General features: G+C 39.0%; 3 protein-coding genes across 5 annotated transcripts; all 3 read left to right on the forward strand.

Annotated features, from left to right (window-relative positions):
* The first annotated feature begins 386 nt into the window (after positions 1–386).
* Positions 387–8,029, forward strand: trafd1 (TRAF-type zinc finger domain containing 1). The gene is made up of 11 exons (XM_030791477.1): positions 387–756; positions 1,291–1,337; positions 1,505–1,640; positions 2,013–2,066; positions 2,370–2,793; positions 3,017–3,405; positions 4,199–4,444; positions 5,187–5,310; positions 5,703–5,919; positions 7,345–7,402; positions 7,808–8,029. Exons 2-11 carry the CDS (start codon positions 1,303–1,305, stop codon positions 7,853–7,855), a joined length of 1,731 nt encoding a protein of 576 aa, XP_030647337.1. The 5' UTR covers positions 387–756; positions 1,291–1,302; the 3' UTR covers positions 7,856–8,029.
* A 1,987-nt stretch (positions 8,030–10,016) lies between these two features.
* Positions 10,017–15,511, forward strand: LOC115827670 (serpin A3-3). Of its 3 annotated transcripts, XM_030791571.1 has the most exons (7): positions 10,019–10,048; positions 10,435–10,489; positions 11,201–11,254; positions 11,626–12,255; positions 12,733–13,000; positions 13,929–14,073; positions 14,320–15,511. In XM_030791571.1, the coding sequence occupies exons 3-7, from the start codon at positions 11,233–11,235 to the stop codon at positions 14,515–14,517; spliced, it is 1,263 nt and encodes a 420-aa protein (XP_030647431.1). In that variant the 5' UTR covers positions 10,019–10,048; positions 10,435–10,489; positions 11,201–11,232; the 3' UTR covers positions 14,518–15,511. The 3 variants fall into 3 exon arrangements, with proteins under 3 accessions (XP_030647432.1, XP_030647431.1, XP_030647433.1); XM_030791572.1 differs by lacking the exon at positions 10,435–10,489 and having other exon boundaries at positions 10,017–10,048; XM_030791573.1 differs by lacking the exons at positions 10,019–10,048; positions 10,435–10,489 and adding an exon at positions 10,597–10,980.
* Positions 15,512–15,838: 327 nt separating this feature from the next.
* traf2a (Tnf receptor-associated factor 2a) lies at positions 15,839–24,033 on the forward strand. The gene is made up of 11 exons (XM_030791438.1): positions 15,839–16,163; positions 16,715–16,793; positions 17,053–17,151; positions 17,632–17,793; positions 18,105–18,179; positions 18,546–18,620; positions 18,880–18,966; positions 19,165–19,359; positions 19,781–19,958; positions 21,345–21,493; positions 23,634–24,033. Exons 1-11 carry the CDS (start codon positions 15,976–15,978, stop codon positions 23,850–23,852), a joined length of 1,506 nt encoding a protein of 501 aa, XP_030647298.1. The 5' UTR covers positions 15,839–15,975; the 3' UTR covers positions 23,853–24,033.
* The last annotated feature ends 1,863 nt before the right edge of the window (positions 24,034–25,896 follow it).

Genomic DNA, 25,896 nt, shown 5'->3' on the forward strand with positions numbered 1-25,896 from the left:
TCAGAAACTTAATTTCCATGGAGCCACACTGAATTACAACATTGAATATGAACATGAGTATGGATATGACTAGGTGATGTCCGATTGCACTACTCTTGCTGTGTGCTCGCAGCTGAATTATCTGAATTGCCAAATTTATGAGAACTGTCAATACTTTCTCACTCTAGACGTAGACTAAGCTAAGACGAAAGCGCGGTCAGGGATTTTGCTGAAATTGCTGACTGAATTCCACGATTTTGCATGGCAGGATGCAGTATAGTCAGTACAACCCTTTGTCGCCATGGAACAGAGTAACCGCCAAATCCTATAGATGGCAGCAATACACTTGACGGTGTTTACCGTTAGAAGAAGAGAAAGAAAAAAAAGAAGAAGCAACGGAACGAAAGTGAAGTCCGGCGATAGATTTTGAGCCAGTCAGTCAGGTAGTTGAACGGAAAATGTCCTAATGGTAAAGTTAATATTCCTCGCTCGTTTTCTGTGCTGCTTTTCTGACTTCAATAGTAGCTGTAACTAGCTAGTTATAAATGATTTGAACTCCGAGCAACGAGAAACGGGATCTGTCTTAGTACAGCCGCAGCTAGCCATCCTATTAGCATTCTAGATAGCAAGGATAGCAGTTCTTTAGAAAGTATAACATGAAATTGATATAGCCGGCTTAAGTTTCGTACATTGACTCTCTTGTCATACTTCCTGGATACCATTCTTACTAACCATAACAACTGTCGACTACTGAGCGTGAGAAACGCAGTTGTGTTGGTATGTATTCTGTATTTTAGGGGGGGGGGGGTTCTTCTTCTTCTTTTTTTTTTTTTTTAATTTCTCTTCAGATTGGACTTTACAGATCTAAATGTTTGTGTTTTCAAATGAGGTTGTAATGCTAAAATAAATTATCTAGCCGATAACCTGGTTCCTTCAGCAGTCATCAAAACTAAACGGAGTCGGTGGTGCTAACTGCTTGGAGCAACATCCCATAATTTTTTGAATCTTCATTGAGTCAAGTTCTCGACTTGCCCAGTGACAAACATCTCTCTGTACTCAACTAGGCTGACACATTGGCATAATATCCAGATAACGTTAGCCACCTTATAAGTATTCGCTGTTAAACTGAAAGCTTTTAACTACGTTGAGCTGGGGCTACCTCTTTGCAACTATTTTGGCAATAAGCGTAAAGTGTATTGCGTAGGCACTAAGCTCATTGGTTACCAGATTATTTTATTACACTTTTGAAGCGTTCTTGTTTAATATGTGTTTAAACTTTAGTGACTACCTGTCGTTCTCGTGCCTTTTCAGCCACCATAGGCCATGGCAGAAGAACCTACTCAGCTCTGTACGAACTGGTAAGGCAGTGAACGAATGCACTCTTGCCATTTGTTTCACTTTCGTTTTGTCTCTGTAGATGTCCTCCTGTCATCCTCCTCACACTCTCTGTGTCTCTCACACCTTTACCTTACTTCTCTCCTCCTCACGACGTTTAATCTCATCCTGCTATCGTCTGTCCCTCCAGCAAACGTGACATTCCAGAGGCTAATTTCACCACACATGAGATACATTGTCGACGGAACATAGCTCTGTGTGACGTCTGCCAAGAGCCTGTTCCCAGAGCAGAACTACAGCAGCATCGAGATGAGGAGCACACACAGGTTCACAAAACTGACAATGGAACACTCAAACTACCACACAGAATCTTCTCATACATCATCCATAAATAGCCAATCCATGTTGAAGGAGAAGTTTGGACCATTAGACTCATTCTCTTAATCAAGGGCCACATTTAAGAAAAGTTTATTTTGTCACAATTAAAGGATTGGTCTACTGTGCGTGGAAGGTGGAAATAGAAAGGGTCTACAGTCATATTTATAATGCGCCTTGACTCTCATATATCCCTATTGTAATGTAAATGAAATATTATGGAAAAAATGCAGACTAGGGTGTCATACGAAAGCTTATGTCTTGAGGTATGATTAAAATACTGTAGCAGTATTATCTTGGCCTAACACTAATTTCTCCCATAGGAACAGTGTAAGTGTGGCTTGAAGATTGAGAGAAGGCTTATGGAGACTCACCAGGTATTCATATCCTCTGAATTCACATGTATGTGATAGGCATGACAATGTGTATTTTTACAAACAGCCATATGGATGTATTCAGAGTACGTTCTGTGCTGTATATACACAACTGATAACATGACAGCGATGCTTAATCCCCCAAAAAATTATTCGTTTAGCTGTGGTGTTCCAAACGGGCTGGTTGTTTATTGGTGGGAAATGGTGGTGGTTATGGGAAGCAAAGTGATTTACTTCGGGATGCAAGAAATCTCTAGGTAAACTCAGCTTATGTATTGTTTTTTTTATTTTGCTTTCTCTCTTCAGATGAACGAGTGCAGTCAGCGCATGGTTCCTTGTCAGTACTGTGATCTGGAGCTGGCCTACTCTCAGGCAAAGGAACACGAGGACTACTGTGGGACTCGGACCGAACCCTGCCCGCTCTGCAAATGCAACGTCATGCTAAGGGAACAAGACATCCACCCAGCGCTGTGTGGGAGTTTGACTCCTCCAGAGGAACGCAGCAGCACCCGCGTAGAGCCCCATTCGCCGGGGGCTTGGTTCGAGACCCGCGCCATCCACAACATGCTGCAGGCTCAAGAGAGGAGTTGGAATAACAACACCGCAGGTGGAGCAGAGCGTAGGATCCCTCCACGGCCTCTAGAGGGCAGACTGCACAACAATACGAGAGGGACAATGGGGTTTGGAGGCCTACGGAACACGGCACCCAGGAACAACGACTTCACTAACTGTAAGAACGGGCGAGGCTGTGTATGTTAATTCAGTATGTGTCTGTCTGTCTTCTACATGTTGCCATTTTCCTTTGTTTTACTTTGTCGAAAGCTTAAAGTCATACGCGCACAGTCACGAATAGGAAGCAATAAGCAAACACATTCTGATTTTTCCTCATAATACTCAGCATTGCTGACTGGTGCAGAGAGAAACCTCAAACAGCAATGTGTTCATTTCCTCAGTGCTGGAACAGGATGTAACGGTGGGAAGCAACAACAATAACAGTCTGATGTGGCGTCCGGATCAATCCGGCTACGATTCGTCGAGCCTGGACTACCTTCTTGCCCTCAGCCTCCAGAGCGACGGAGAGGCAGAGGACGCTGGTGAACACGGAGCGTGGACTGACGTCTGGGACGACCGCTTTGGACGGATGTCCTCCTGCACCGCCCTCGGTTCACAGTTTTCAACCACCGCCACCAGTACCACTACCACCATCAACAACAACAACTACTATAACAGTGCCCCTGCCCCGAGAAACCCTGGCAGCAACCCCGGCCTGGCCTCAGACATAATGCTGCCTTGTGAGTTCTGTGAGGAGCTGTTTCCAGAAGAAGACCTCATTTTACATCAGGTCAGAGCTAATGTCGAACCCCTTTCACCATGTCAAGCTTCTTTTAAAAGAATTTCATGGAGGAGAGTCTTAACCTAGGGTTAAAACATGAGTCCATTGATCTTCAGCTATCGCAGACCCAGGCCTGACATGAAAACTGAAGCTTAAGCCTTAAACTTCTGGGCTGCATTAGACTGGGCACAGATCAGTGCTCTACCATGTAAAACATCACATAACCTGGGGTTAACAGTCTAAATAGCCCAACAGAGCTCAAGGTAGCCATCAGCCCTTTGCAAAGTTAAAGAATAGTAAACCAAAACAAGTGTGTATAACTGCTCTCAGCTCTGCCTGTGCCAGTACTCTGGTGCCAAAGCGCTGTAAAAAAAAAAAGTCTTTTTCTTTGTACGAATTCTGTTTTTCAGTTGTTTCCCTTCCTCTCTGTCTCTCTGGCTTCTGACTGTTGAGTATGTGCTGTACATTCCAGTCAAGGCTGTTTGCGTGGTAACTGACACAGAGCCCTTTCCTCCTCTTCCTTCCTGCGAGGAAGCTCATGTGCTTGTGTATTGTCCTGCTGCTGCTGCTGCTTCTAATGACCTTCTAAAGTAATGTTTCCCAAATCTGATCTGTATCTAATTATCTTGTGGTTGCTTTTCTCTGTGGGGGTGTGTTTGGCAAAGAGATTTGTTGCTTCTGTGGTTAGTTGCTCTGTTTTAGATCCTCCAGCAGTTTAACTTGTTATGTGCTCAGTCCTGCTGCCCTTTGAATTGACTTTGGAGGATAATCAGCATCTGGTTTCTGTTTGATTTTTTTGCAGACTGGTTGCAGCCCAGCCTCAGCTATTGCTTCCTTCAGCAAGCAACCTCCATCTCCGTACGAGAGCCGATCCTCGCAGGGGTTTGGGGAGGTCGTGCTCCCGCGCACCCCTAGCCCCCCAACTCTACCCCGTTCAGTTTCCCCTCTGAACTTCAGTCCACCCTCCAGTCCACTAGAAGGCAACATTGTCATTCCCTGCGAATTCTGTGGGGTTGCCCTTGAAGAGAATGTTGTTTTTCACCATCAGGTACATCCACTGCCTTTGCTTTGATCAAGCTAACTAAACAAAGAATTTGAGTGGACTTTGTGATAGGGTTATTGAGAGAAAAACACCAAGCAATGCAGCTTCACCTCTTCTGGGGGAATCAGTATTCTGGCAGCCTTTGAGTGTAGCAGATTCAACTATATTGGAAGGACAAGTGAGCATTTTCTTAACGGATAGATTTTTTTTTTTTTTTTTACTGTTGCAGATTCATATACATCATTCTTGTGTGGTTTGTTTAAGACTTGATTCAGAGCGTTTACCAAATAAAACCTTTTGGAAAACCGGACGAATGATTAGCTAGTGTGGCTAGCATTGTCAGGCTGTTCAGTGTGCAGCATTCCCCTGGGCTTGAGGAGACAGCGGGACTCTCCCTCACATTGCTATGCAACAAGCTGTCAGAGGAATGTCTGTAGAACCAGAGACAGTGAAGGATGCACATGCTAGTTTTCTCTGTTCTAGACTGATTCTGTTGTACACTGTGAGATAGGAGACACGCCTGCCATGGAAGCTTGGCATTTCAAAATGAAGGGAACAAAATGAGGCCTCCAGGCCTAAATTTGTGTTCAGTCTCCTCACATCAGTAAAATGTTGCATGTCAGCTCAGTTGTTTTTTTTTTTTGTTTTTTTTTTTTTGTACTAGTCTTATTGATTGTCAACAGATTATCGTTAATCCCTGTGTACAACACTGTTGCACCGTAGATTCTTAATTCTCGATTATCCTCAGGATAAGTGTGACCTCCGACCCAAGACGGCTTATTCCTCGGATAAAGGGTCTTCGGGGAACGCATTCCGTTCTGTCAGAGAGGGAAGAAGTTCACCCGAGCGACAGAGACGACTTCGACATCAGGGTGAGATACTTAACCATGCTATAAGCACACGTTGGTGAATCTGTTTCCAGATACAGGGCAGCCATGGCCTAAGAATCACTGTAAACTGGTATAAACTGATTTTTTTTATTTGGACTTGGCGCAATCTTTGTCTGGAAAAGTGGCCCAGTGCGTTACATACGCAGCATTTTTAATGTGCCACATGGCTTTTGATCTAATTCTCACGTGCACATCAGGTGTTTCATTTCATCAGCATCTTAAATCCATTCAGAGTAATGCTGTACTTTAAAATGGTCTTGCCTTTAAACATCCATCTGATAATCATTTAAATTCATTTTAATGTTGTTTAGAATATGGGGCACTGACGTACTTGTGTGTGTGTGTGTGTATATGTCTTTTGTGGGGTTGTGCAGCTGATCCGGTAGATGACTTTCTTGGGCAGGACGCCCAGGGCTGGTCCAACCCTTCGGACCTTCATCCCAGGACTCCGGTGGCTCGCTCTGGGAAGAACACCAATGCCGAGCGGCACGTGAGGAGCAAGTTCCAGCGGGGGAGGGAGGACGAAAGTGTCATAACGCGCCCAGCGCCACTGACTGACAGACAGAAAACCAGCCCCACCTCATCTTCAGGGTAAAACCCACTTTCCGCTGGATCACTATTTTACCTCACATAAAGCTCCTACTGTTTTTTTTTTTTTTATCTTTACGTCAGCTGTATGTTACTGATAAAGACAAAGAGTTTACACCTCCTTTACCCAACAGCAGTGGATCATCTGGGCCTGGGACCAAAGTTCAATAGTTTAGAAGAGTCTGGGATTCAAGGATAGGGATGTTTGTCTGCCTGGCTTGTGCATATGTTTTCAGCTTGCTCTTTTATGACAAGCTTTGTGTTATATGCATGGTGGTGTCTATGAGTTAAATTGTGTTTTGTTGCTCCACCTACTGGAGATTACAGATTTGGATAACTGGTGGTCTAGCAGATAATCGCAGTGATTTAGAATCTGTTCACCTGTCCCCATAGAAGCGTTCCCCTTGAATCCAAAAGTCCTTTTGATTTTCACTTATTTCCTCTGATTAAGAACAGAAATGAGTAGTTCTAGTTCCAGAATTGTCAGTGTAGATGTCTTTACCTTTCCTCACCACCATGGACTGTCAGAAGTGTTTTCCTGAATCGGTTCTGTCCTCATAATAACTAAACATCACGTTTTCTATACAAGTCACTCTGTGTCAAATCAGATGAGGTTATTGCAGCTCGATCTCAGATTTTGTTCAAACCACGTCCATAACATGAATGGATCCCAAAACCAAGGCCTGTACAATATTCCTGTTCAAATCCTGTGTTTTTATTTCTTCAGCCTTTGATATTATTTCATTTTTATGAAAATGCCCTATCTGGGAAACCATGTTTGGGTATCTCCACAAGTATTGTTCCTAGCCTCACCAAACTTTGTAGCATCGAAGACAAACATGTTTTCTGTATCCCAAAACCATTAAAAGCCTGTACTGCATGCCATTTTATTTTATAAGGCCCTAAATTTGAAAAAAAAAAGTGCAAAATTCCTAAACATGAGTGATATTGAGCGTACTACAAACCTACTTTTTTGCACCAACATGATATCAGTCATTATTTCTTCTGCAAATACAGTCTTTTATTAATTTTGTGCCAATATCTGAGGTCTCTACCACCAATGGACATGAAGATATCATGAATAAAACAAGGCCTGCTAGCATATACTTCATAGGACCAAAATGTTATGTGGGGTAGCTGGTAGGAACATAAACATGTACATGGAAATTACTTGGTGTATGGTTATTAAGGGCACAAAGCCAATGTCCTTCCGTTTTTCCCTTCATATAAATATATACACAGATTTGAGAGAGATTTTACCTATGGCAGAACATCCATTTCAGGATTACATTTAGGATTACAGATGCTCAAGGAAGTAATATTCATCAATAGGATATTTATTTCTGCTGGACATTCTTTTGAAACTGGATTTTGGTGTCATTGGTCTCACCTGGTCTCATTTTTACTGGTGTTTCTCAATTGTGGCAGAACCCCCTTCAGAGCAGCAGAGGGCAGAAGGAGCCAGAAGAACACAGGAGCATCAAAGGTGATTCTGAATGTGTAGGAGAAATATGATCTCTTACTTGATCTGATTGTTTTTTTGGCCTTTACTTTAGGCACATACAAAATACAGACCAGTTAACTCTTATAAAAATTCAAATTATTGTCCAATTGTTATTTTGGAAATATGTTTACAAATAATGAAATTATCGATGTTTTGTGCTGAATTCTGATCTCTGCAGATGTGTTGGAGTCATAACTTTATTTATGCTGATAGGGCTTTATGTCAGTTTGTTTGTTTGTTTATTTATTTATTTATTTATTTCTTGAAAGAATAGTGAAATATGCTGCAGGTCTTGATTAATTTTTTCCCAGAATGAACTCAGAACACATGATGTTGGTGAAGTGTATTTCTGTGTAATTCTCTAGCTGTTGTCTGTGCCATTTTCAGTTGCCTAAGAAGAAGAATCTAGATGAAGAAGAAACAGAAGAAGAGTGAAGGAAAATGAGAAACATGGCCAGCTGCTCAAGTTATTTTACTGGATCATGCGAACATATGACTGGGCTATTTACATGAGTGCCCACGCTGTTTGTGTGTGTGGGTGCGTGTACATGTGTGGGCGTGTGCATGTCTTTGTCGTAATGAATGTGTGACTTCGCTACCTTTTGAACTTCTTGATTTATTTGCACTATTTTTTTTTTTTTTAATAATTCCAAAATTATGCATTCTGTCTGTGTTTTTTTTTTCCTTCTGTGTTTTATACTTGTCTTTTTAATACTTCTTTTGGCTTTAGAAATGGCATTAGGAAACTGGAAAATGGAGACAATATCTTTTCTATTTTATTCAAAACTGAATGTTTGAAAAGTTTTAGTTCTTCAGTATGTATACTGAGGGTTCACTTGGTATATTTTCATTGAAACATTGAAACAATTATCAACTACTGGGACCTTTCAGTGTACCATAAAATGTATATCTGACAGATTTATTAAAATCTATTTAAACTTTGGTTTATTGTGTTGGTTAAAGTTATGATACAGCTTGGAGAATATTGATTGCCATCTTGCCACTTGAAACATGGATTAGCTCCCATTTACTTAACAGTAAATCAACCCACGCAGAGTGGACAACATGTGACGTGTAAACTTGCCCTTGGAAGTTACTGTTTGGCATCAATTTGAATTCTTCCAGTTGCAGAAGAATTATTGATCTGAATTTACTCATATCCCGTTCCTTTTTTTAGTCTGAGATCCTTTGAAGACTTTTCTTAGTATTGTTAGAAGTCATATTTGTTTCTGTGTAAATAATTAATATGTAATTTTAGATAATCCAGTTCTGGCTTAATCTTGATTTCCTTTTCACTCTTTACGATACTGAATGAATCACATGTCAAGGCAATCAATATTAAATGCAACACTGAATATCATATTTAATGAAGAACAACGCTTTCTTCTTAAGGTCCGCACCACAAGTACTAGAGGAGAATTACACATGCCACCCAAAACAATTCACTGAGCTCCTCAGATACTGCCATCAGATAAGACAGCACGCTACTGTTCCAAGTGTTTCTGGATGGAAATACGAGATCAACATGCGACGATAAGAAAAATAAACAGTTTAAAGGTCTACAACTAATCAAGCAAATCTTAAGCACTGTCACTACCTTCCTTCTGTGTTTTATACTTGTCTTTTTAATACTCTTTTTGGCTTTAGAAATGGCATTAGGAAACTGGAAAATGGAGACAATATCTTTTCTATTTTATTCAAAACTGAATGTTTGAAAAGTTTTAGTTCTTCAATATGAATACTAAGGGTTCACTTGGTATATTTTCATTGAAACATTGAAACAATTATCAACTACTGGGACCTTTCAGTGTACCATAAAATGTATATCTGACAGATTTATTAAAATCTATTTAAACTTTGGTTTATTGTGTTGGTTAAAGTTATGATACAGCTTGGAGAATATTGATTGTCATCTTGCCACTTGAAACATGGATTAGCTCCCATTTACTTAACAGATGGAGTAAATGCAATGTCACTATTGATATGCGCTCTCAGTAAATCAACCCACGCAGAGTGGACAACATGTGACGTGTAAACTTGCCCTTGGAAGTTACTGTTTTCACTGTTTGGCATCAATTTGAATTCTTCCAGTTGCAGAAGAATTATTGATCTGAATTTATTCATATCCCGTTCCTTTTTTTAGTCTGAGTTCCTTTGAAGACTTTTCTTAGTATTGTTAGAAGTCATCATATTTGTTTCTGTGTAAATAATTAATATGTAATTTTAGATAATCCAGTTCTGGCTTAATCTTGATTTCCTTTTCACTCTGTACGATACTGAATGAATCACGTGTCAAGGCAATCAATATTAAATGCAACACTGAATATCATATTTAATGAAGAACAACGCTTTCTATTTAAGGTCCGCACCACAAGTACTAGAGGAGAATTACACATGACACCCAAAACAAGTCACTGAGCTCCTCAGATACTGCCATCGGATAAGACAGCACGCTACTGTTCCAAGTGTTTCTGGATGGAAATACGAGATCAACATCCGACGATAAGAAAAATAAACAGTTTAAAGGTCTACAACTAATCAAACAAATCTTAAGCACTGTCACTACTTAAATAATCCTAAATAGTGAGAGCTTTGGAACTACACAAGAGGTGGGAGCTGCATGAAATAGTAAGTGTTTTAGAACTATATCTGAAATTGTTTTATTTAGAGATGTATCAGGGATTTTGAATTCTGTCGTAAAAATATTTGCACAGGGCACTGCAGAGGACTGCATATTGCAATTTTAATATAGAAGACCACATCTTTTCCGCATTATTTTTGAAGAATTTTTTGCGTTTCACCTGTTTTGTTTTGTTTTGTTTTGTTTTGTTTTGTTTTGTTTTGTTTTGTTTTGTTTTGTTTTGTTTTGTTTTGTTTTGTTTTGTTTTGGGGTTTTTTGTGAGTTGCCAGTAAATTTGGAACAGACCATATGGGTCATTCTAGAACTGGAGGACAATTTAGGCATCAACACTTCTGAAAAACTGACGCTTTATTTTTGTCATCTGATATTTAAGAAAAACAGGTAACATGCCGTCAAATAATTTGATTCATCCAGCTCAGACATCAAAGGTACACTTTTTATGAGATGTTTTATTTGTTGTGTGATAACACTTTTTTTTTTTTTTTTTACTAATTTAAGTATTTATTTTCAAATAATTGCTCAAATATATTATGCATATAATCATTCAAACTATTAAAAGGACAACAGGTTAAACCTTCATGAGCTGAGAAAATCATTTAAGATCATTTTAATAAAAAGGATATGGTAACAGGCTTGAAATTAGAGTAACAGGGTTGTGAGAAGTAAAAGGGTTGAATGGACACATTGGCTTTGATTGTAGATCATGACATAAATGCGACAAATAAATACTCAGGACCACAGAAATGTTGTCTAATAATATTTTATATATCTTTTCGATGAAGCATCAACAAGATTGTCAGGGTAACAGTTACAGGGTTGCAAATCAACGCCAGTGTTAACTTTTTCTCCGGAGCAGATGCCAGTTGTGGAATGTAACATTGCAGTCAAGGTCAGGGACGAACTTAGGTATATAAATAAAGTAAGAAAACTTTGAAATGTATTTGTCTTATTCTGATCATTTAAGTAACGGGGTTGCGTTGGTCAGAGTGACACACTCGATCAAGACTGAAAAGATTGGAAAAATATTAAAAACAGAAGAGAGGAGTTACCTTTGGTCTACCCATAGTGTTCACAAATGGCTTGATGATAACTTTTCCTCTGTGTCATATAACTCACTGTTTTTTCTCTTCCTCTGCCAGGCTGAATAGATTTTGGCAACACGGTTACACATATGTTGTGGTACACAACTTTAGGTGCGTCATTGCTACTATTTAAAATATGTTGATGATTCAACAAATTGCTTTAAAAATGGCAAAAGACATATAATCACCAAAATCATACCAAAAAAAAAAAGATTTGAAACTTATTTTAACTGTTACATTTGATGTTTGATATTTGATAAGTTGGTCATCAAGAAGGTGGAACAAGAGAAAAATGCCATTTTAGGGGGTGCTTAAGAGCTGTATACAGTACATTTCTTTAATCAAACATATGTTTCAAAGAAAAAAAACATACTCCTTTCTTAGTCTGACATGCAGTATGATACTATCATTGTGAAGTTGCCACCAATGAGTCTCTATCATGTCTTAAATATCTCTGAACATTCATTCTCCTACTTCTTAAGGAATCATGTTTGCAAACATTTTGTGGATTTCTGCATTGGCACCACTTTTGTCCGTTGTCCACGCCGACCACAAAGATCTGTCCGACCACGATCAGCATAACCACCTAAATAACGGAAGCCAGAATGTATACCAGACAAATAATGATTTTGCTTTTCGGCTGTACAACCAAATAGCAGCAAACCCTGACTTTCAGTCCAAGAACCTCTTCCTCTCTCCTCTGAGCATCTCTATGGCTTTGGCTGCTGTGTCCCTTGGAGCAAGGGGCAAGACACACTGCCAAATATTTCGTGGACTTGGCTTCAATGAATCTGATGTCACTGATAAGCAAGTGCACCAAACGTTCTTGAATCTTCTAAAGAACCTAAATGAAAGAAAAAGAGTGGAGTTAAAGTCTGGTAGTGTGATGTTCATAAACGAAAGCTTCAAGATACATCCAGAGTTCCTGGAGGATGTGAAGCGTTTCTATCTCTCAGATGGCTTCACAACTGACTTCACCAAACCCGCAGAGGCAGCAGATATGATTAATAACTACATGAAAGAAAAGACACATGGCAAAATCAAAGAAATGGTGGGAAAAGACATCAGTCCAATGACTGTGTTGGTCCTCCTAAATTACATATATTTCAAAGGTGATCATCTTGAATATGGTTAGCATGAAAACACTAATCTTCAAGACTTCCTTTAATAGTTTTAAAAATTTAGAATCCTATGGTAATGTTTCCTTATGATAATCCCACATTTAAAATTTTGTGATCTATGGTCTTAAACTCTTATTAAGTCTTATCATCAGTGGGTGATTTGTAGAGGGATCGGGTTGGGGGGGGGGGGGGGGGGGGGGGTCATCCCCCTTGTTAGCAGAATGACCAAAACGCATCCCCCTTGTTAACCTGCCACACCCCCCCCCTCCCCCCACCATTGGCCTTTGGGCCATCCCCCTTGTTAGAAAATAACAAATCACCTATCTGCTTTTCTTTGCCTGTCAATATACAGTCTCTCTCTTTCGATTTCTGTTATATGTCCAAGAAAAAGGCGTAATCTTGATTATGGTAGATTAGTAAATTTTAGTGTGACACTCTCTCTGTGTGACGCTTTTGCTTTCTTTCAAGGTAAATGGGCAAGTCAGTTTGATCCAGAAGACACCAATGAGCGCGACTTCCATGTGAATGCGAAGACCACTGTACCAGTTCAAATGATGTCTAAGGAGGGCTTTTTTGAGGTTTTGTATGATCCCACATTCTCTGCCACAGTTCTCAACCTGCACTATAATGACTCAATCTCCATGATGCTAGTTTTGCCTCATAAGCGTCTGAAAGTGTTGGAAAAAAGGATTGGTCCAGACCATCTGGCAGAATGGCGTACCAAGATGCGAAAAAGGTAAACTCTCAACTCATATCTATCTATTTATCTATCTATTGCTCATGCACTTTAAGATTGTTCCACTCAGGACTGGACATCCATCTTATATTTCTACATTTCTCTACATTTCTATTTATTGCACATGTACATATATATTCCTTTATATATATCTCCGTATATTACCATTATATTTACCTTTTATTGTTCTTTCATTATTATTATTACCTGCTACACTTTGCAAGTTGAGCTGGCCCCGAGCCCAAGAATTTCATTGCTGATAACGATGTCCACATTGTTATCTAGTAAATGACAATAAAACTTGAAACTTGAAAAATCTATCTATCTCTAATGATGACAATGATGTTGAAAGCCAGTTGTACTCGTTACAAATTGCCATTTAGACAGTTACATTTCAGATATTTGTTATAATTAAAATGTGACCATTGTATATGGTTTATGTCCATATAACAGCTTTTAATCATGCAGGGCTCTATTATAGGCTTCTACCATAAGTTGATAGGTGTAGGCATTTGGATGCCAGTATTATGGGCACATGCACAAAGGAAGAGGCCAAAGAAGAGGAGAGACAGACAGAAAGAGAAGAGCAAGAGATCTAGTCTGGCTCACAATTACCTTACATATCTGTTTTTACAGTACCATTACTGCAAGATTATAATCCCTTTTGACCTGTTAAAAAGACGACAACAGATCTCTTTTCTCATGCAAGGAAATTTAATCAGCAGCCACCAACCATCCCTTCAGCAGAAAAATAAACAGGCTCAAAATGCATTGTCTGGTGTACTCAGTCTGTCAGTCTAGAATACATAAAGCAGAATGCTCTGTTGCCTTTACCCACTTTAATATGTGTAAAACATAAACATAGAGATATATTCAAACCATTTTTGGCCTAAATCTGCAAGAAATAAGTTTTCTCTCTTTTTTTCAGGCCGTGCATGATTTACATTCCTAAGCTGTCTATTAGAACATCATTTTCCCTGAACAATATTCTCGACAAATTGGGAATGAGTGATATGTTCACTGACATTGCAAACTTCACAGGAATATCAGATGATCCACTAGAGGTTTCTGAGGTAAAAAAATGCAGGCCCCTTTACTGTAATCAGAGATTATTCCACAAGTGATCGAGCCCTTCTGTGAATCCTGTTAAAATGACAGAGCTCATCTGTAAAAATGAAGTAAACAAACTTTTAAACCTAATGTTATAACACACCTATTTTCAAATTATGGTCAGTTCAACTTCTTGCTTAATTAATGTATTATCAGTTTTTTCCAGGCACCTTATGTTTGTTTGCTCTTGTTTTTGTGGTTGTTTTCAGGTTAAGCACAAAGCCACACTAGATGTGGATGAGGTGGGAGCAGTCGCTGCAGGGCTCACAGAGGTGGTATTCATGCAGAGGACTGTAAGACCAATGGATGTGCTGGAGTTCAATCGTCCATTCATGATCTTCATCATCCACAATGACGCAAACATTATTCTTTTTATGGGAAAAATTCTCAACCCATTGGAAAACTAGAACAAAAGACTACAGATCTACCATAGTTATGAAATATATAGAAATATTTGCCTTATATATAAAATGCTTACCCCTGAAATCACTATACTCTATTCCACTGCTGTTCATGACTTTATATATATATACATACATACATACATACATAAAAGCTTAGCCTTTGAGAAACCTGTTTCTGTTAAGAGGCTTTTGAACATTCAACCTGCACCCTGATTTAAACAAATGGTTTTGCTGTCTTCCATTTTGTGTGAACAAAACCTACTCGGAATAGTCTTGCTGCAATTAATTGGGAACTTGCTGGGAGTACTTTCTATCATCAGGAAAATCATACAGCTCATTGAGATGGCAGGTTTTGTTTGTTTGTTTATTTGTTTGATTTTTGTTTGTTTGTTTGTATTAGTCCATTCAAAAATAGTGTATTATTTTCCATCTTTTCAGACTAAAGTCTAAGTTTTAAAACTTAAACTGGCTTTTATAAAGCTAAGACAACACTTATGAACTCTTACTAAGCATGGAAACTCATCAACTCTAATTGAACTTGTCTGACTGGCTCATTATTGTCAGTTTATATCAAGAACAAACATGAGTACGTTTTTGGTAGGCCTGAGAGAAATTTGTCAGGCCACAGCTGATTGCTTATCTTTGCAAGACACACGGACTTCTGAAAAATTCGCAGATGATATTATAGCTTATGTCAAGACCGAATATAGACGCTAAAGGGGAACGATTAATCACTACTGTAGTATACACACATAACGCAATGGGAACTACCTGGATACATTACACGACCACCCATATACAGCGAAGGTGCTGCGAACATGCCCCAAATCTGCAACCTTTAAGACGTTTTGCGCGGAATCTGAGCAAGGACCAAGCCCGCGCAGGCGTTGACCTCCGCTAACGAGCCCCAACGTTCGTGCGCCTCTTCCGTTCCTCACCATCGAGATAACAGTGTACCGTTATCCACACCATTGTACATTAAAATACAGTACTGTGATTTGTTTGCTGTAATATGTGACATAGATATGCTAGCGGTTCCCGTCAACTCGTGCCTCGCCGGTAGTTCGCTGGGACAGACTGTGATAAGAAAAAATAGCTGTGTGACAGAAGCGACTGGTGAGAAAATTATGACAATTAGATGGGCATATTTGATTGACAGAAGCTTCACCCTAAAACTGATCAGACGAATAGTTATAGCGGACCAGATCGTGACATTTAATAGCTTGATAATTTAAATAATTTCAGCTGTTTATTAAATTAATTTTGAATAGCTTAGTGTTATCTCTTAATCAGATAATAGTTAACTGGTAACCGTGTCAGTTTAAATAGTGAAACAGCATCACATGCCCCGAGTACATGTGATAACGTTATGAACTGCATGTATATTTTTTTCATCGCACCAGTTCAGTGTTCAGAAAGATTCGATTCCCCGTAGCCAGGTCACATGTCCGTTCGGGAATAATGGCAGCACAGGAGCCCTCACCACCATCTTCATTAGAAGGCAACAAACCAGGTTTCCCCAAGAAAATTTTGGCCAACAAGGTTGAAGACAAGCATTTGTGTAACATCTGTCAGAAAATTTTTAGGAGACCGTGTCAAGCCCAGTGCGGACATCGTTTTTGTTCATATTGTTTCAACAAAACAGTGAGGTAAGCGTTATTCTTGAAGCAAGATGCTTAACCACTAGCTAGCTGAATCATACAATAAGCTAGCCAGCTATAAATGAACAGTGTGACAGCAAAACCAGAGTTTTCATTATGAAATTCTTATATGACATGTCAAGTCTTGGTCAGTGGTTTCCGTGAACCTAACAATGAAGATATCCGCACGTTAACTGAGTTTCTAGTGTGTGGCACTAGTCTTGCCTTTGGCAGACAGGTTAGCTGGATTTTGCTCTGTTGCTATACGGATTAGCGAGATAGCAAGAGAGATTACTGGAGCTTTGCCCAAAATTCAAACAGATGTTGTTTCATTCTAACGTCAGTGAGAGTGAAACACGCAGGTGTTGGTTTGTTATCACAGGCTTGTACAGTATGACTTAAAACATGTAAAACATGATCCATTTCTCTCTTTTTTTATTTGTCCTGCCAGCTGGCTAGCTAGTAATCCAATGACAGACATTGTAAAATAAAACAGCACAATTGAAAACCTGGTGAGAGTAGATTGTTCTGTGTAACATTAAAACATATTTGTTTTTCAGTTCTGGACCACAAAAATGCGCTGCCTGTATAAAGGAAGATATATTTGAGGATCCCACGTCAATTTTAAAACAAGGATGCGTGAGTCACTAAAACTAAATATGACTGTTTTTCCAGTGTGAGATGAAATTAACAAAAGTCATAGTCGGTGAATTCAAATGAATCAGTATTCCGCATTAATACAACAAATTAACTATATGTAGAGTAATAAAAATGGAAATGAGTGAAAACAAGAACACCGGTTTTCTCTTATTAGAGTTATTCCAAATGTTGCGTTCCTTAATACCCGTTTTTATTTATTTATTTAAAAGTACAATGAACTTTTTTCCGTGTGTCAAAGGCTTTTCCCGATAACGCTGCCAAAAGAGAGGTCGAAGCCTTAGATGCTGTCTGCCCCAATGAGGGCTGCAATTGGACAGGAACTATCAAAGAATATGAGGTATCCTATGCTCCTGTGTTTGGTTAATTGTCCACTGAAAAATGGACAGTTGAACAGTTCATTTCTTAGGAGTTAACACGTTTTTCATGTAGTCTGGAACTTTCATGCATTTTGCTTCTGACAAACATCTGAAGGTTGTTAATTGCATTATTAATTGTGCCTTTCATTGTTTTTACACCCCTGAACAATGTATGTAAATTCTTGATGTAATGCCAATTTAGACTGACGCATTTCTTTGCTGTCTATATTTGCATGAAATTGTGACGCATCCGTTTTTTTCCCCTTACGCACGCATAGCCTCTGTAATGTTTGTATTAAGTGTCTGAAAGCATATCTACAAGAATTTCTGTCCGGACATGAACTGCCAAGGAAGGAATTTGCATAATAGAAAATGTTTTACTAATTACTCCAAGTCATTCTTTTAATCATTTATTAATCTTGATTTTTTTTTTTTCATAAAATGATGATCCCGCTCCTTAGCTCAACCATGAAGGAAAGTGTGATTTTATGATCCTTCCATGTCCATCCTGTAAAGAACTCTTAAGGGCAAATGAGTTGGAACGTCACAACGAAAGAGACTGCCCCGAAAGAACTTTAAACTGCAAATACTGCAAAGAACCGTTCCAGCTAAAAAATATAAAGGTAAGCTAGAGCTTGTTCTAATGCGAATGATAACTTGAGCTTTCTGTAACATTTAACTGTAACGTGAGTGCACTGTTGAGAATTCAGAAAATAATAATGGAATAAAGACAGAGAAACCAAAAGTATTATCTGAAGAATCTGAATCTGAAATCATAATGTCTTTAGCATTTTCTTTTAGTGTAGGGTATGATGACAGTCTTTTAAGACAAGTTTAAGAAGTCTTGTTTAAAATTTTGTGTACTTTTTGGTGAGGTAACAGATTTACTGGACATGTGTGCAGTGCTGTCATTTCTCAACTTATTACCCCACAGGCTCATGATGAAATCTGTCCAAAATACCCAATGATCTGTGAAGGTTGCGCCAAGAAAAAAATTCCCAGAGAGAAGGTACAGCTATTTTTGTAAATGACAATATTGCAGTGTCGCTCTGATGTTGCTGTGTTCTTAATCCAAAAGGGACACAAAAATATTAGGCATATGAATATGCTTGAATGTTGATTACTGAGTCGTGGATTAAAAATAAAAATAAGGAAATAAAAGTATAGATACAAGAAACAGATGATTTGATGGATGATTATAAGAAAAAAATTATTAATAAAGATTTATGATGGCACTTTTGAGTATTGACTCATAACTTTTAGAAATAGCTTGTATTTAAGTAGATTAAAAATAGGTTGTGTTGAAGTGGAGCATTGTGGATTCTGATCTGTTTTGTTCTGATGTGAATGTTCTCTCTCTCTCTCATCCCTGCAGTATGTGGACCACATTAAGCTCTGCAGTAAGTTCAGAACTCCTTGCAGATTCCATGTGGTGGGATGTGACATGTCGGTATGTCAGCTTTTGTTTTCATGTTTTACTGATAGAACTGTCATATGTTTATCTTTTTTAATATATCTTCCCTCATAGTCCTGCAGTATTCTCCACTTTATCATTTGTTGATTGTCTTTAAAAAGCAAAGAGGCTTGTTTTTTGACATTAAAGCTGAACTTTCATGGAGTGGACTTTATCAAAGCTCTGTATCAGTATGCTGCGACAGCCTTGTGTGTTTTCAGTGGTAATTCAGTAATATTTTAATCGTGTCCTTCAGGTGGAAAAGGAAAAAATCCACGACCATGAGCGGGCCTGTTCTTACGAACACCTCAACTTACTTCTGCACTTCATTATGGGCCTAAAAGTGAGCCTGGAGAGCCTCCAGCCCCAAAGCCTGGAGCTGGCGAGCCACAAGATCCATGAGCTTCATCAGGCGCTTCGTGAACTGGAGCAAAAGACTGCCCAGCTGGGAGCTGGTGCCCCCGTGCAGGGGGCCTGTGCCCCACCTACCCTTGGTACCTCCTTTACCCCTTTACCCACCACAGTTGGAGCTGCTCTGGAGCTTCAACTTCACAGCGAGAAGACCAAAGTGGCCGAGTTGAGTCGCCGCGTCCAGGAACTGGAGCTGAAGGTGGGAACGTTCGAGAACATCGTTTGCGTGCTGAACCGTGAGATGGAACGTGCCGCCACCACCATGGAGGCCTATAACCGGCAGCACCGACTTGATCAGGATAAGATTGAGATTCTCAGCAACAAGGTGAAGGGCAGGGTGTGCCTCTGCGTTGCATGTTTGGTTCTGTTTCTTTAGTCCTATCCCTGATTTGATTCCTTTGTGATACAGTCCTGATTGATATTGGGCTCGCTTAGACTCCGGTTGTCTTGATTCTTCACATTTGAAGCTCGCCAGGTATTTTACATTAGAATGTGTATTCCTACATAAAAAAAAAAAAAAAAAAAACAAAAACAGAGAACTTAAGCCTTGGACTAGTTTAACCCCACTTTCAGTCTTACTTTTCTGAATCCAGAGGTGACTTAGAAATTCTCTGTTTAGCTCCCAACAAAATGGCGTGCTCATATATGCTGCACATGGATGGAATGTCCTAAATCCTCTAGGTCTTCATGTGTGAATCCTGGTGTAATCGTTGCATGACTAACATCCTGCTGTGTTGCACGCTCAGGTGCGTCAGTTGGAGAGGACTGTGGGCCTTAGGGATTTGTCCATCGTGGAGATGGAGGGGAAGATGAGGGAGATGTCTGCTGCCACGTATGATGGCGTCTTTGTGTGGAAGATCTCAGACTTCTCCAAGAAGAGACAGGATGCTGTTGCTGGACGCGCACCTGCGATGTTTTCTCCTGGTGAGTTTTTTTTTTTTTTCATGTCTTTTCCTCAACAGGGTATTTAGTTAAAAAGAATATGGAGAACCACTTATTTTCAAATTTTGTGGTGAAGAATACTAGGCTTCTGAGGCCTTATTTGTAATAACAATAACAACAACAACAACAACAATAACAATAATAATAATAATAATTTGATTTTTTAAGATGCCTTTAAGATGTTTTGTGATGACCTTACAGTCAAAATGTTTCAGCACACAAGCATATCTAACCACATTCAGTGTTAAAAAATGACATTTAGCAATCAGTTATCTGTTGCAAACTGATGAGCAATGTACTAACTGATGAGCTACTGGTGACTACTCAGCAGGATTTGGGTACTAAGCTGGCTGGCATTTAATAGTACATTAATACTGAAAACACATGGGCCCTCATTTACGAAACGAACGTAAGACAGAAAACTGGGTGAACGGTCATTTCCACGCAAAGCTTGGCATTTATCAGTATAGAGGTGAGCAGAGGCTACGATCAAATCTCACGTCAAGTCTCAACTTGTGTACGCAAGTTTTCGAGTGGTGGATTTGTGGTGCAGCATAGTGGCAAGTCGGAGAATTGCTTTAGACCATATATTCTGACTTGCATCTAAGCATGTATGCAGCCGCATATTCATCACTTAAGCATATGTAGCCTATGGCAAAATATTTTATTCTGTAAAGGCCTGCATCGACTAGTAAGTTTCATATATCCTAACATAAATAGATATTTTCAAATCGTTTTCATTTAACGGGGTTAACAGTTTTTTGGTGTAAGATTAATTTGTCTTTCATTCTGAGATAGCCTGCTTGTTAGGCCTGGCAACTGGTGACATAATTACAAACAATGGGTAGATATGGAAGCTCTAAGATGCCATGAATTTACATTTAATTTAGATTCCGTTTTCGCTTCGTTATTTCATGATAATGACTAATGAAGTTGAGATCTGAAGAAAACCAAGAAAAATAACATGTTATCACGAGAAAACGGAATCTAAATTAAATGTAAATTCATGGCATCTTTGGGCTTCCATAGGTATGCTAACCGATTTGCAATGTGATTGGTTCAATTGCGATGTTAGAGTTGCTATTTCGAGGCCGGAGGACTTTCTCTTCTTGGACGTATTATGCGCCTCTAAACTGAGAATATTTAGGGGCGTGATATTTAAATGACGATCGTTTTCAGCCGCCACATTTATTGACGCCCGATCATTTTTACGCTGTAATTGTTGAGATACGAACATTTCGTGAATCACATGTGAACTCTGTCGTAAGATGATTTCTGCTCTTGGATCCGCGCCGTTTTCTATGTTAGATTCATAAATGAGGGCCGTAGCATTTTACATTCTGCTAATACTCTTTTTCCTACTCATAGCTTTTTATACCAGCAAATACGGCTACAAGATGTGTTTGCGCATCTATCTGAACGGGGACGGGACGGGCCGTGGCACTCACTTGTCTCTGTTCTTCGTGGTCATGAGGGGACACAGCGATGCTTTGCTCAAATGGCCTTTTAATCAGAAGGTAAGTCACAAAAGGAGATCCACTGGTGTTTTACTCTAGAGGCATCTTAATGAACTACTATTTTTTTTGTTATGTTGACCCAGGGGAGTGTTGTCAGGGTTGTAAGACGAGCTGAAATGGATGAAATAAAAAAAAAAATGTACTTCTTCTGGAAAAACCAAGAGCTTCACCTCACGCACCTTTAATTACAAGGGCTTAGACTGTTTTCCTTTGTCATCTCATGATCTCTGGTGCCTCTAATGATAGTGTTTCCACACACAACAAGCTTTCAAGGGGTCAAGCCTGTCAGATTAAAGTGCAGGTGACTTTGACAGTGAAATATCTGAAAATATAAAACACCTTTTTTCCCTCCCTCAGCAGTAAGTAATGCTAAACATGGTATATCAAAGGACTTCGCTTCAGCGTAACAAAACCATGTGAACTCAAAATCAAGGTTTACAAACTCCAGTAGATGGATGAGGCTGAACATTGAAATTTGGGGGTTGGCTTACTGTGCATCTACATTCTTGGAGAACTTTGACTTTGTCTCCACCCTGGTTTTTGCTTGAAAAGCGACAAATTCTTCATTTCTTTGGTTGTAATACCACCCATAACAATTCATATCAAATTCATTTCTCACTACAAACTCACATTCTTTGACATTTTCCTGTAATTTTTTCGTAAATGGCTAAACCATCCTCCTTACAGCAAGAATCCCAATGCATTACTTGTGTACATGTACTTATTTGTGCATTCATCCATCCGGAACGTCAGTGGGGAAGTCCCACTGAGATGTAGTTTTGTTTTTCTAAGGGAGACCTGGTGAGGAGCCAGCCAGACACCCACATCTCTGCAGATGATAGAAAACCATAGTATAACAGTGTATATATTTCATTCATTATAAATGAATTTATAATTCTAAAGGTAAATGGTCCATTATTTGCATACCTAAATCACCTGAAGCTAATAATTTAATTTAATGTTTAGCTTGTGAGTGCTGAGCTCAAAATAAAATAGAGTACTAAGTGGAGACAAGGATTACACAGATTTCTCGGTTAGTCCTTTCTCTCTCTTATATTTTGTCCATTGCTGTATGGGTGAAATTGTAGGTTACTGGTGGAATCCTGTCTCTCATGCAGGGACTCTCGTAGACCTTGTTCATCTGGTTTTGCATATTTATTTTTAGGGCCTGAGAAAGTCTTGCTCAAAGCAACTGATCTGTTGAACTGTTTCCTTTCGAATCCCAGTGGTACAGACTACATTTATAATGTTCATTACCTCGAGGCCAAGTACTGAGGTGTTAAATAGTTTTACACTTGAAATAATTTTACGTCACAGGTCTAATGAATGGCTGTGATGGTTTGGTGTGGTGTCTCCGATTACTCAATGCTTAAGTTATACGTTTTTGTACAAGTTTTAATGTTTCCCTTTTTGAAAAAAAAAAAATATATATATGGTTGATTTGAAATTTTATCCCTAAAATTTTATGAAAATGAACAAAGAAATTGGATGTCACCTGGATGTTCTCTGAAACTGCCTGATCTAGACACTGAATTGTTTTACTGGTAGTTCTTCTTGGTGATGAGCTCTGTAGTTAGTTTCAAAATAAGGGCTTGATTGGTATCTACAATGTATGACTGCAGTGTACATGACATTTAAGTAATAAATATGCTGCCTGGAAGAGAATTTCAACGTTTGTCAGATTAACAGTCGTGATTTACACAAACTTCAGGAACATCATCAAACCAGTTTTTTTTGTGTAGCGTATATCGCTTTCGATGTCAAATTAGCTAACCGTCCATGTAAACAAATTAACAGATGAACTGTTTACTTTGTATTTCATTTTTACCTTGACAATATGCTACAAATGAGATCAGATAACCTAAACAAATCATTGAAAAACCAAATTTACCAAAAAGATATTTTTACATTTAAACGTTTTTTTCTTTTTTTTTTTTAAGAGAAAAATGAAACATAAATATTTCAGTGTCTGTGGAAATTTCCTGATACTCCTCCGAAGGTAAATCTTTGGAGATGAATGAACATCTGGGGAGGGCTACGTAATACTGTAACCAGTGTCACCAGAGCGTTAAGGTTTTGCTTTTGTTTCCATCCCCCACTTCAGAACTGAAATTTTCTGTTCCCTTTGTTTTAACCTCAGGTGACCCTGATGCTGCTGGACCAGAGCAGCAGGGAGCACATAATCGATGCCTTCCGCCCCGACATTTCCTCCTCATCTTTTCAGAGGCCCGTCAGTGACATGAACATTGCTAGCGGTTGCCCGCTCTTCTGTCCGCTGTCCAAACTTGACTCCAAGAACTCCTACATTCGCGACGACACCATCTTCATCAAGGCCATTGTAGACCTCACAGGGCTCTGAAAGCCCGTCTGGTGTCCGCTCCCATCCGCCTGTTAACCCTCAACCTCAGGGGGTGATGTTTCAGAGGACGAGACCTTGACTCCTCTCGGAGCCCTCGATGTGGTCCAAAAAGAGGTGACTCTTGATTGTTTTTTGGTGGTCTCGACGCTACCTGGCCACATTAATGTTGCTAACCAAAATTATATCCACAAGTTTGTGAATTTTTTTTTCTCTTTGTGTACTATAGTTACCCTTTGGTAACTTTCTCTATTTCCTTTTTTTTTTTTGAGGAATATAGCTCTCAAACGTGCAACCTCAAGTTTTGTGCTGTTTTACTGTAATATAGTTGCCAGCTGGAAACACACTCTCTCTCTCTCTCTCTCTTCTTTTTTTTTCCTTCTTTTTTTTAATGAGATATCTGTCTCAAATGTCTAAATGCAAGTTTGTGCAGCCTAATATAGCCTAGTTACCCCATGGGAACTTTCGGCAATAGCATTACAGCTGTCAGCAGTGATTGTAATACAAGTACAGATGCCTGTGCCATTTGTGTGGTACCTAGCCTTTACAGAGATTTGAATAGTACAAATTTCATTTGAAAGAAAGCAGAAATTTCATTCTCAAGCACTTAGCTTGTGTAGTTACCAGTATTTGGTACATTTTGATACATTTTCTTCTTTTCAGTGTTCAGTCTGCTGCAAAATGACTTACTTTGCATATAGACGTGGAGTTTCAATAACAATTAATGATGCTAAAGAATTATTTTGCCACTGTTTAGCTGATCTGCTTTATTTTTTATTGTCATCTCTCACGTTCCCTATTGACATTATGTGCCTCAAACAGCTCTAATCCTTTGTTCATTGGTTAATATCTGTAGTGGTGGACATTGCTTGAATTACATGAAGTTCCAAGAGCAGAATTTGAGTTTTTATATGTGTGTGTGTATGTGGGTGTGGGTGTGTGTGTGTGTGTGGCGCGAGTGTATTTCCTTGTGACCTCTCTTTTTTTTTTTTTCTTTTCTTTTTTTTCCATATTTTGGTGCCTTTGTATTTATTTCCATGTCGGATCTGTGGAAGAGACATTTAAATTAGCAACAGTTGAGGTCTAGTAAAGAAAAGGAGCTGAAGGGTAATTTGACTGTAAATCCTAGTCAAAACAAAACAAAAAAAAACCCCCAATGTTTGATGTTTTAGTGATAGATTTTCAAACTCCCACGTCCCAATACACCATCTCCTGACCGAAGCATTTGATTACATAGATGTTTTAGGCCACTCTGGGTTTGTGTGAATTCTTATAATGTCTAGAAATCATAGTCAGATTGTTTCAGATAATGTTTCAGTGAGACCGAAAGATTGTGTGTGGAAAGGTATTTTTGGGGGGGAATAGCATTTTGATGTTTTCTACTGGGTATTACTATTGGTGTTGTGCTGCTTTTGGGCTACATATTGATGCCAAAATGTAACGCCTTGCTTTGAACTGTTTAGTCAGTATTTGCTGGGTGAGTACTTGCTACTTGCTAGGTGGTTATGTAAGAACAGTGGACCTCTAGTGTTTGAGAGGTTGTTTTTGTTTGTTTGTTTTTTTTGTCCATTTTTAAGGATGTAGTGTCAAGAAATCATTCAGAGCATACATTTGAGGGTTATCCAGATACGGTTTGATTCTAAAAAGTTACAGTGAGTGGTGTTCATTTCTCATAAATAAATAATAATAATAATAATAAAAAAAATAAAAAAGATCTATCATTTCAGCGAGTACCAGATTCCCTTCAAAGAGGCATGTACGTTACTCGCACACCTTAAAGGGCTCCAGGTATACAGCATGTCTTCGCTTTGGGAGTTTTGGTCCGATTCATTCTCATAATGCTAGATTAAGATAAACTCAAAGACGTTTTTTGCACCAACACGTACCCCAGTTCGCAACCCAACCTATTTTCAAGCCAGTTCCGACAGATATTGAAACCGCTCTGTGCACGGGTAGGGTTTCAATAAGAAACGTATTGTAGTCTATTGGTTTACCTCGTAGACCAACATTTTATTTGTATTCCTTTTTACCTTTTTTAAATTGCTGA

The sequence above is a fragment of the Chanos chanos genome, chromosome 14 (genome assembly GCF_902362185.1).
Source record: "Chanos chanos chromosome 14, fChaCha1.1, whole genome shotgun sequence".
Taxonomy (NCBI): Eukaryota; Metazoa; Chordata; class Actinopteri; order Gonorynchiformes; family Chanidae; genus Chanos; species Chanos chanos.